The 12392-nt window shown below is 39.6% G+C and overlaps 1 protein-coding gene across 1 annotated transcript in view; it reads right to left on the reverse strand.

The window, feature by feature from the left end:
- LOC124804870 (RNA cytidine acetyltransferase) overlaps positions 1-12392 on the reverse strand; it is a 102325-nt gene that overhangs the window by 64269 nt on the left and 25664 nt on the right. The window contains exon 5 of the mRNA XM_047265235.1: positions 10606-10816. Within this exon, the coding sequence (XP_047121191.1) occupies positions 10606-10816 (211 nt within the window). The remainder of the gene's footprint in view (positions 1-10605; positions 10817-12392) is intronic.

Genomic DNA, 12392 nt, shown 5'->3' on the forward strand with positions numbered 1-12392 from the left:
TAGCATGAAATAGCTATCAGCATGTGTTGGTTTCCCACAAATTCCGTGTCCAAGAGTTCACTCTTTTTTTATAAACCAGTACACACAAAAAGTGTAGCTTCCCCTCCTTTTCAATTTTCATCATGAATTTGATGTTAGGATGAAAGCAATTAAAATGGTTCAATACCAGTACAAAGAACCTATTCCATGTGGCCAAACAAGAAACATATCGTCAAGATGGCTCGAAAAACAAGTACGTTTTCCAGGGCATATCCTTAAAGCCCTCCATAAAAAGATTAGCGACTATGGGGGATAAAGGACCCCCTCAAAATATCTGTCGTCGAATAAAAAAAAGGTGGTCTTCAGTACATGACGGCAGAGCTTCATCATTTCCATATCTAGTTTTTTATAAATTAATATCAATAACTCTTCAAGAAGAACCGAGTAAAATGAGACACCACAGCGAAACTGACAAGTAATCACAGGGACTAAAAAGAGATGACTTTAAACATTGAATAAAATCCATAGAATTGGAAATATGGTGTAAACTTTTACCCAAATGAGGTCTGAGGTCCGACACTAAATATTTTGCCAAGCTGTAAGTCTGTGAGTCCAAATTACTAACAATCAGGTGTAAAAGGACCCCATCTTCAGCAATCTGTATAATATATGGTTTATAAAAAAGATGACGGAACTCTTTGACACAGAGGTTATAGGAAACCAACACATACTGATAGTTATTTACATGTTATCAGCTGTCATCCACCATTTCAACGTATAGGAGTCTTACGTACCTTGGTCAGGCTTTCATTCCATATTTTGGTAACGTGTCCACCAAGATTGGTAGGGTTTTGAAGAAATATGAAATCAGATGTGTATCCCATTCGCCAACTAAGATTAGAGCATGTTTCGGCTCTGTTGAGGATGATCTAGGTTTGAGGAAGCCTGGCGTCTACAAAATACCATGGGAGTGTGTTAAAATATACACTGGCCAAACTATTTACGCTGTCAATGAAAGATGTGTTGAATATCATAGCCATACACGATTATTACAACCTGGCTGAGCACTGTCTTACAGAGGAACAGGAGATGCTACACAATGAGAGACAAATGTCTGCAAATGCCTCGCATTACTGGGATTGTATTTTAAAAGAATCTGTCGACATCAAACTAACAGATAATATCATTAACCATGATAATGGATACCCGCTAAGTGAAACTCGCAATCCTTTTTCATCAGATATGAAGAAACAATGGCATCCGAATGGGCTGGCTATGGCTATTCATTTTTAACAATATATCATTTTTTGATAGTAGTCACCACTGGAGGCACTGCAACTCTTCTTGCGCCAGGGTGCAGCAGCAACTTTCGTGCACTTGTGCATTACCTTAGTGATGTGCTTTTGCATTTTTGCTGCATTTAAAGGCGAACGAGAGCAACGTAGCTTTTCTCACCTGATGATGGCGGCCAGGTGGACTGCAGAAATATTGTGTGCAGATGACAGTTTGATCTGGCTGAAGGCCCAATACGAATTTGAAGAGTAATTATTGGTTATGTTTTGTTGTCAACAAGAGCAACAGGTAATTAGATATGATGGTCACAAATGAACGTATAGAACACTACCACTGATGTTCTATGACATCCGACAAGTCAACAGGGCAGCTGTCATGACTGGTACAGATTCTGTATTGTTATGTTAATACCTTTACTACCACTGATGTTCCGCAACATTCAAAAAAGTCAACAGGACAATTGTCAGGACTAGTACAGGTTCCACATTGTCATAGGTTAACAGCAACACAGAAAGACGGTACAGAACTTCCACGCCTTTCGAAACCAAACATGTCTTATTTGTAAGTACTGTGGTGAGGGGGGGGGTGGGTGAGGGGGGGAGGATAGGGGGAGAGGGGGGAGGATAGAGGGAGGGAGGGAGGGAGGGAGGGAGGGAGGGAGAGAGGTGTATGAAAATTAAGGTTTAACATAACATAAAACAACATACAAGCTTGGACTGGATGAGGATGAGGAAATAAATTAGCTGCAGTCCTTTCAAATGATAAAATAAGAAAAACTGGCGCACAAGCAAGAATAAAAATATTCTCAGACAACTCATCAGTAAGGTGAGGAAAATAATGTAATACAATGTTGTGACACAAAGGATGAAACAAACTTATTAGTTAATTAGTTACTTTTCAGTATATCACCTACATGAAACATGTTATGATAGTTAATGAGTCATTTGTACAAATCACAAAGAATCATCTGACACCCGCATTTACATACATTTTTGTTCCCTGTGGGTCATTTTATCTCTTTGAGTAGCTTATCGTGCACAACTGCTTACTTCACTTATACCTGAACCACAGTTAGAGTAACTAGATGACAGTGTATAACAATTCTCCTTCTCCTCGTTTGTGAATGGATTATGGCTACCTAATTTCATCGCCGGTTAAATTTGGGACTTATGTACATATTTCCAATGTGCAAAGTGTTTAAATACATGCTCGCAAAGAAATAAATAATCTGCTTTTGTGAAACTGATACTTTCTGCCTAAATGTAAAGTTATTTAAAATATTATCCTGCAGGAGATCAGTTAAGGAGAAATAAGCTCTGAGAAAATATTATTTAATGAAAAGACGAAGTAAATTAAGATGAAATGGGAGATATGAGAGTGAGGAAAGAATCTGACAAACGTTGGAAAGACTCTTGTGAAAGAAGTCCCTGTCAGTATATGAGATTTGCCCAGAATTACTGAGATCATTGGGGGAACCAGTTACAACAAAACTATTCTCACTTGTAAGCAAGATATTTCACAAAGGTGAAATACTATCAGACTCTATTAAGAAAGTGATAAGTACAGTTCCAAACAAGGCAGGTGACGATAAGTGTGACATGGCTGCAAAATACTGAGAAGAATTATTTACAGAAGAATCTAAAAACTTGTAGAAGCAGATCTTGGGGAAGATCAGTCAGGGTTCTGGAGTAATACAGGAACACACAGTGCCACATTGACACTATGACTTATCTTCAAAAAAGACTGAAGAAAGGCAAACCTATATTTATAGCACTTGTAAATTTAGAGAAAGAATTTGACAATGCTGAGTAGAATGCACTCTTTGAAATTCCAGAGATAATAAGATTAAAATATAGAGCGCAGGAAGTAATCTACAACTTGTAGAGAAACAAGACTGCAGTTTTAAGAGTTGAAGCACAGGAAAGGAAAGCAATAAGTAAGAAGGAAGTAAGACAGGGTTGTATCTGATTCCTAATGTTATTCAATCGGTACACTGAGCAAACAGTAAATAAAACCTAGGAAAAATTTTGAAAAGCAATTAAAGTTCAGGGAGAAGAAACAAAAACTTTGAAGTTTGCTGATGAGATTGTAATTCTGTCAGAGACGGCAAAGGACTCGGAAGAGCCGTTGAATAAAATGGACAGGTTCTTGTAAAGGGGCTATAAGAACATCAACTAAAGTAAAAGAAGAGTATTCAATTTAAATCTAGTATAATGCTGATCAAATTAGCTGTTGTGTGGAAAAACTCCTAATAATTTTGCATCCTTTTGCCACCTCTTCTTCAACTGTTACTTTAATAAACACAACATAGCCTCTAAAGCCTTTTAAAAGCAACCATCCTTCATTATACACGACATAACTGTCATGAGAGAATGCAGCAACTGTGTTGGCATTTAACCCGTGAGAAGGCGCGCTATGAGCATTTCTCTCACACAAAAATTCATTTCGATAATTGTGTATGTTATTAACACGATAGTGTGGCGAGCGTCTCAGTACCTTTCTAAGCATTCATCCCCTCCCCGTGCACCACACTTTCACGTCTCTCAATGTGCCTGCGACCTCGTAGTGAATCGGTTGTGCCACTGCGCCGTAAAGTGCAGCATTTTGCTCATCGTGCGCCTCTCCGTGTAAGAATTTTTTTCTTGTTATGTAAATGTTTATTTCTTGCTTTATTACATTTTAACAAACTGAAGGCAATTTTATTTTTAGTAATTATGTTCTTTATTATATACTTACAAAAATCAGTATGGATGACTGACAAACAAAACAAATACTTGCATGGCTGGAAGACCTTGATTTGGACAAAGAATGTATATTGGATCCGGATGATACAGACGACGAAAAATTTTCACGAGAACGGGATTGTAAGACGACAGATGTGGTTGATAAAAAAGGCATTCATTGGATTGTTGTACTCGGCTGGTTTGAAGAACACAAATCATTTGAATGTGAAAGGAATGTGGACTGATGATGGTACAGCCTGTGATTTTTATACAGTAACGATGTCCATAAAATGCTTCTTATTTTTGTTACGAGTGTTACATTTTGAAGATATCAATACTCGGGAGGCAAGAAAGCAAGCTGATAACCTAGTTAGTGCCTATCCGATAAATATTTGAGGTCTTTTTAGACACTGTAACAACAATTATACATCCAGAGAGTACTGTACTATTGATGAAATGCTGGAGTCATTCAGGGACCGCTGTAAGTTTCAGGTATATATTTCATATAAATCTGCTAAATACGGCATAAAAATCTATGCCCTTGTAGATGTAAAAACCTTTTATACGTGTAATTTGGAGATATATGCTGGAAACCAGCCACTAGGAAATTATAATTTGAGCAACGCAGCTGCTGACATGGTCAAGAGGGTTGCTGCTCCTATATTTAACAGTGTTAGAAACTTAACACTGGACAATTATTTCACATCAATTCCACTATTCAAAGAATTGAAAAATGTCTACAGAACAGCAGCAGTCAGCACATTTTTGTCAACAAAGAACAGATCGATGCCTAGTTCCATTTTTGGTTTTGGTGAAAACAATGCCATCGTATCTTACACACCAAGGAAAAAAAATGAAGAAAATTGTACTTATGATATCCTCACTCCACAATGACGATAATATCGATCAAGAGACAGGTATTGAAGCTAAACCAGAAATTGTTACATTTTATAACAATACTAGAGGAGTTGTGGATGTTATTGACTAAAAGAAAGAGGATTACTCTGTTGCACGAATTTCTTCAAGGTAGCCAATGAGACTGTTCTTCACTATTTTGAATATCACTGGGATCAATGTGCAAATTATATACAAAGAAACCACACAAAGTGTAATTGCAGGATGTGTATTCCTGAAAGATGTGGCTCTAGAGATAGTGAAACCACATATTTCATGAAGAAAAACACTGCAGAACATTTCATCAGATCTAAAGTTCCAAATAAAGTGGTTTGTACGTCTTCCTAATGTGGAAACAAAGACAGGACCCAGTGGCTTTTGCATGCTTTGTCCAAGAAGGAAGAATAGATGCTCTAAAAAAGCATGTACTTTGTGTCACAAATCATTCTGCACTGAGCATGTGACATTCACGTGCAACGGAGTTTATGAAGGACACATTTCTCCAGATACTATGGAAGACTGATCAATTAAAATACATGCGATTTTTTATTTTTTTATATATTGTATTCATTATATGTGCCATAAGTAAATAACCACAGTCCAGAAGACTTTATTTATGCCTAAGATTGCATTTTTTTTGTTACTTATACCTTAATAAATACTATGATTAGGTAGATAAGTGCCTTTCATTTCATACGATGATTTTTTATTATAGCTAACTTTCTCACGGGTTAAATTTTTTATAAATATCATTTATTTTTCAGTCTCAGTTGCACATTTTTTAGAGTGCGGCTAGTTTCAATCTCCCTGGATCATCTTCAGGCCTATATAGTCACACTGTAAAAAGTTTGCAACTGAAATGACATAAGAATTTTTTTAAATATCAATCATCTTTGGTCATTCAATGTTCTAATGCTTTGTAGTCAATCATTACATGCTGCTGTCTTCAGATCAAATTTGGTGGTTGCTTTCCCACTGCAACTCCCCACAGGTCAGCACTGCACTAGGGACAAGCCTCCGGCTGTACTTAGCAGCGGGTAGAAATCTTCCATAGAGCTGTCTTTGAGTGTTGCTGCATGCCTGGAAGCCCTCTACGAAAAAACATTCGCAAATTTCCTTCTTAGACTGCACCACTGTGCAGAGACAATTTCATTTTCGTTTTTTTGCCTCTCATAATGGCAATTTCCTTCCACACCACAAGGTTACATCTCTCAGTCCACCCACAACATCAGCAACATTGGTATTTCTGTAGCAGTCATAAACATTGCGGTTCACTCATATTCTTCTTTATGCAGACACTTTTTGCATGAAATCTTTCTGCATGAGAAGAACTCTGTTTTATATCTTTGTCAACTGTAAATTGAGCTTAGTGGCAAAATTGTCACATGCGATGAAGAGGCTAAACTATAATGCCATGGTATTGTAGGTGTTATTGTGGATACTTGTTGTAAGTTTTGAATGTCAACAATGTAGGAAAAGATAGACTGTTACTTACCGTAAAGATGACATGTTAAGTTGCAGACAGGGAGAATTAAAAGGCAGTCACATACAAAGCTATCAGCCACAACAGCCTTCATCAGCAGAAGAGAAGCACACACCATTCATACATGTGTTTTTCTTTTGCTGATGAAGGCTGTGGCCAAAAGGTTTTTTATGTAAATGTCTTTTAATTGTACCTGTCTGCAACTCAACGTGTCATCTTTACAGCAATCTATCTTTTCCTAAATTTCTGACATTTCTAGCTGGAGTTTCCGGTGTTTGATTTTGTTGTTAAGTTTTGCTGTGTTTAGACGTGATTGAGTATTTTGGTTTCAGATAGTTTTATATGTACTGTTAAATATGATAGATTCTGGATTGCAAGTAGTGCTAATTCACCTATGTTAAATTCTGAACATTTGACTCTTTTTTTTTGTCCAACTTCCTAGAACTCACAAGCCAAATAACTATAAACATTTTAATCTTTACAGGATGTAACAAGATTATGAAAAGGATAATTGCTACTCACCACATAGCAGCGATGCTGAGTCGCAGATAGGCACAACAAAAAGAATGTCACAAAATGAGCTTTCGGCCAACAAGGCCTTTGTCGAAAAAGGACACACACACACACACACACACACACACACACACACACACAGTCAAATGCAACACACACACACATGACCACAGTCTCTGGCAGCTGAAGCCACACTATGAGCAGAAGTGCACGATGGGAGAGACAACTGGTGGGGGGGGGGGGGGGGGGAGCGGCAGTAAGGGAGGAGGCTGAGGGAGGGATAGCAGGGTTGGTGGGGGATGGTAAAGTGCTGCTAGTGCAAGCACGCAGGGACGAGGTGGAGAGAGAGTAGGGCTGCTAGGTGGAGTTGGGAAGTTAGACGGAGGGCGGGGGAGAGATGGGGAAGCACAAAGACAGAGTGTGTTGGTGGAATAGGGGGCTGTATAGGCTGGAATGGGAGCAGGGAAGGGGTAGGTGGGTAAGGCCAACGATTAATGTAGGTTGAAGCCAGGAGGGTTACGGGAAAGTAGGATATACAGCACGGAGAGTTCCCATTCGCGCAATTTGGAAAATCTGGATTTGGTGGGAAGTATACACATGGAACAGGCTGTGAAGCAGTCATTGGAATGAAGAATGTTGTGTTGGGCAGCATGCTCAGCAACAGAGTGGTCCTGTTGTTTTTTGGACACAATTTGTCAGTGGCAATTCATACGAACAGACAGCTTGTTGGTTCTCATGCCCATGTACAATGCAGCACTGGCTGCAGCTTAGCTTGTAGATCACATGACTGGTTTCACAGGTAGCACTGTCTTTGATGAGATAGGTTGTGTTTGTGACTGGACTGGAGTAGGTGGTGGTGGTGGTGGTGGTGGTGGTGGTGGTAGGATGTATGGAGCAACGTTGGGACGGTAATTATGATCCGCAAAGGCCTAAGGGAGGCCCTCAGTATATTTCATCACTGCAGATGCACTGGCCACGGGCAGTTAAGCTGTATGGAAGGGACTTCTTGGTATGGAATGGGTGGCAGCTGTTGAAGTGGTGGTATTGCTGGTAGTTGGTCGGTTTGATATGGACAGAGACCAGGTGAGAGGTTTGGGATTCTGGGTGTTTATGAAGGATTTCTCTAAATGGCTCATGAAAAGGTTGGCATAGGATGGTGCCTTGTGGGTGCCGATAGTCGTACCCCGGATTTGTCTGTAGGTAATGTCTTCAAAGGAGAATTAATTTGAGTGAGGATATAGTTGGTAACGGTGAGTAAGGAGATTGTAGGTTTGGAATCTGTTGGGTGTTGGAAAAGGTGGTTTTCAATAGCACTAAGGCCATGGGTATTAGGGATGTTAGTGTAAAAGAAAGTGGCATCAACAGTGACGAGCAGGGCAAGGTGTGGTAAAGTAACAGGAACTGTGGAGAGTTGGTGGACACAATGGTTGGTATCTTTTATATAGGAGTGTTGATCGCAGGTTGCAGGTGTTGGTCTATGAGAGCAGAGATTCTCTCAGTGGCGGCACAGTAACTGGCCACAACGTTGTGTCCAAGATGGTTGGATTTATGGGCTTTAGGAAGCATGTAGAAGGTAGGAGTGAAGGGAGTGGTAAGGGTGAGGAGAGAGATGGACTCTGGGGAGAGGTTGGGAGAGGTTCTGGGATGGGCCTACGGATTTGAGGAAAGACTGGAGATCCTGGTGGATTTATAGAACAGGGCCACTGTGGCAGGGTTTGTAGGTGGATGAATCTGACAGCTGGCGGAGTCTTTCTGCCAGGCAATCCTTGCAGTTCAAAACAACAGTGGTGGAGCCTTTGTTCACAGATAGATTACAAGGTCAGGATCAGTTTAGGTGCTAACTGTAGTTCATTCTGCAGATGTAAGGTTAGTTTGCATGTCGAGGGATTTGGGGAATGATGATGAGGTAAGGTTTGAGGTTAAGAAATTCTGGAAAGTTAATGGGGTGATTTGGGGGCAGCGAGGGGGGGGGGGGGGGGGCAGTGAACTGAGTCAGGCAGAGTTCAACATTGGTCTTTGTTGGTTGAATCTGACTGGTAGGGTTGGTGGTGAAAAAGTGTTTCCACTGTAGGGACCTGGAGAAGGAGAGAAGGTCTTTAGCAAGTCCTGCATGACTGAATTTGGGAGTGAGGCAAAAGTGAAGCCTTTGAAAAGGAATGATATTTCTGCATTTTTGGAGGAAAGGTTCATGACTGTTTAGGTTCTGGATTTTATGTGGTGGTGAGAGGGAGTTTTGAGGGGTGGGGTAAATGTAATAGGTCTGTGAGACATGATTATCAGCTATGAGGGGATGTAGGAAAGTTTGGAGGTTGTCATAGAGGCAGTGGACAGTGGTAGTCCAAGGCAGGAGTGGGAAGTTATCAGGTTGGAGAGTTTTTTGAGATGGCATTGTGCATGTTGTTCTTGGAGGGCGAAAGTTTTAATGTGTTTTATGGTATCCAGGAATTTGGGATTGCATAGCAGGAGGATTTTAAGGATGGAGAGAAGGTACTGCAAAGAGATTTGGGCTTGATTGATATGGTTTTGCAGAATTGTGTTGGTAAGGGCTAAGGATTGGCAGTTTCTGAACAGATGGAGGTCAATGTGGGAGGAAAGTTGGCAGCCAGAGATGAGTGATTTGATGGTAAGGCTATCTGGGGGGGGATTCCCATGAGGCAAGCAACAATGCCGGAACAGTATGTGGAACTGGGTTTTGGCTAGGGATAAGGAAATTTTTCTGTATTGAAGAAGATGGAAGGAGCAATAATCCATGGTGGTGGACAAAACACGAAATAATATGTAAATAACATAGAATTATATTTTAAAAAAAAATCACAAAAATACATCGGAAAAATCACAAAAAGGATGAAATAAGGGGAAACAAGGTGAAATCTGATGCAGTACATTGATATTCAAAGGCTAAAACCAACTGAAACTAAAGTGAAGTCACAATGATAGCAAAGAAAACAAATAATTTTTTTTTTTAACTGTGGGTATGAGTCTGTGGGTGGATAAATGTGAAGAAGGACGACAAATGTGACTGGATTAGATGACATCAGTAGTAATATTTATAGACATCTCCTAATGTAAGATTTTGAGTGACACAGCCGTTCTTTATAATCATATTCATTTTCATATCTACTGCTTAAAATTATTAGCTCTTGAATAAAGAAACACTTGTTCTGAATGTTAAAAATTAATTTAATATTCTGACAACTTAAGATTCATTCAGTCACTAATCATATTTTGGTTAATAATTTCTGTAGTAAGTGTATTATGATTATTTGTTATGATGATTACAGCATTTTTGGTGTAAGTTTTCAATTTCAATCTGTTATAAATCAGTATTACTACTACAAAGAGCAGAGAACACCGGATACATACAGCATTAACATTTACTTCATGCACAATAGCCAAGGGCACCCATGTGATATTTGTATGGGCTGGAAGGGGGGGGGGGGGGAGGGAGAGGGGGAGGCATAGACATGGGAGGTGCTGAATATTTTTAATATTTTGGAAAACAAATGGTGACATGCAAGTAGCCATAAAAAAGTTCCAGTTCTGACTGTTAAAAATGTGCATAATACTAACTAAAAGTTAGATTTTTTTAAAAGAAAAACACCTGACTACACTACATTTTTTTGTCCTTTCTTAGAGTGTTAGGGGAAGGGGAAGAGTGTGAGCCCCCTTGCCCTCCGGTAAGGGTGCCCTTGACAGTAGCCTACTATGATGAAACTATACCTGATCTACAGTCTTGCAACAGTTGACCAAAACACCCACTGGTTGTGTATCCCGTAAACTCTCTTTCAATTCTGATAGTTCTTGCTCAGTTGCAGCTGCCTCAGGCCTACCAACAGGCTCAACCTGAAGGTTGTGTGACGAAACAGGCAACACAGTTAACTGGTCATCCACCACCAAACAACGTGAGCACGATGACAGCGACAGCAGAAACCTGTATGTATTTACAGAAGCGTCACATTATTGCTGAAAGTGTTTTGAAGTCTGAGAATAATACATAATGTAATGTCATTTATATTTTCAATTTCAATAACTAATTTTATGAGGGGACCTCGTTTCTCAATTTTCCAGCACAGCTTATGACTCCATTTTTGCCTATGGTATTTCAAAGACAGATCTAGTTATTTCTTCAGGTGATAAAAGTAGTTGAGTAGTTGTAGTAGTAGTGTGACCAATGACTAGAGTCCAGTCATACTCTGAGACACATGGAATCCAGCTGTCAGTTTATTAACTCCTCTGTGGTTATTCCAGAACTCGGAAACACGGAGAGGAAGTGCATCTCAAACAATTACATCAGACTCATGGAACAAAAGTGTGTGTGTGTGTGTGTGTGTGTGTGTGTGTGTGTGTGTGTGTGTGTGTGTGTGTGTGTGAACGACACTGTCAGACATAGCAAAACTCATTGGCTGTTCATGTCCTACTGTCGTGAGTGATTATGGGAAGGGGTTGATGCACTGTGAAACCAAGAGTAGGTGACAACATTTTGGACATACACACCTCATCAGAGAAGATGGAGGTTTGCTCACTTCATACAGCAGAATACGCTGCTGCCTATGGAAGATCTGAATCCATCAAACAAGGCTAGCAAGTGTTTTGAAGCAAACTATTTAGCAGACACTGCTTAACATGGAGCTCTATCAGCAGGCAATCCCCACATGTTCCCATGATGACCCAATGACATCGTCAATTATGAGTGCACTGTGAAGGGGATTGCAGAGATTGGACTGGGGATCAATGGAATTGTATCATCTGGTCAGTTGACTCTTCTTTCTTCATACACCATGTCAACAGTTGTATCTTAATATGCTATCAACAAGGCACATGGCTGCTCAAAACCAACATCACACCATGAATGCAAGCCTTTGGGGAGAAAACTATGCTATTGAGGACATTCACCTGAGCTTTTATGAAACTTGTGGTAGTAATCAAAGGCACCAAGACAACTGTGGACTACAGGAACATTACAGCAAACCAGCTGCATCCCTTCACGCTTGATGTTTTTTCCCTGACGAATATGGCATTTTCTAACAAGATAACTTGGCCATTCCATGCCAAGTGGCCCAATTTCGGAAAAAGGGCCTGCATGACCTTCACAGGTTTTCCTGGAATTTTGTGTGAACATTCACATATGTTCCCAATAAACATTGGTAAAGTTCCACAAACACTTATTCAATACTTCCAGAGATACGATCATTTGTTTGAGCACTCGTGAGTTTTTGGCAATTTTGAGGCATAATATCTGTGGCAATATTTTCTTGAAACAAACAAAACTAGACCATCTGGTATAACTTTTTGTGCTCTCTTAAGCAAAATAATAAAAAAATTATTTCCTGAGGAATTTTCATGTGAATAATGTGAAGCAAAGTCAGCCAAAAAAAAAAAAAAAAAAAAAAAAAATAGATGCTCGAAGAAATGTGAAGTTCAGCTTTTTTTAACTCTGGAAGTAATTGTGAGTAAACCTGAAACTTTGCAATAATAACGTACTGATACTAGGTCTTAGAATACAAAAA

Source organism: Schistocerca piceifrons, chromosome 7 (assembly GCF_021461385.2).
Source record: "Schistocerca piceifrons isolate TAMUIC-IGC-003096 chromosome 7, iqSchPice1.1, whole genome shotgun sequence".
NCBI classification, from domain to species: domain Eukaryota; kingdom Metazoa; phylum Arthropoda; class Insecta; order Orthoptera; family Acrididae; genus Schistocerca; species Schistocerca piceifrons.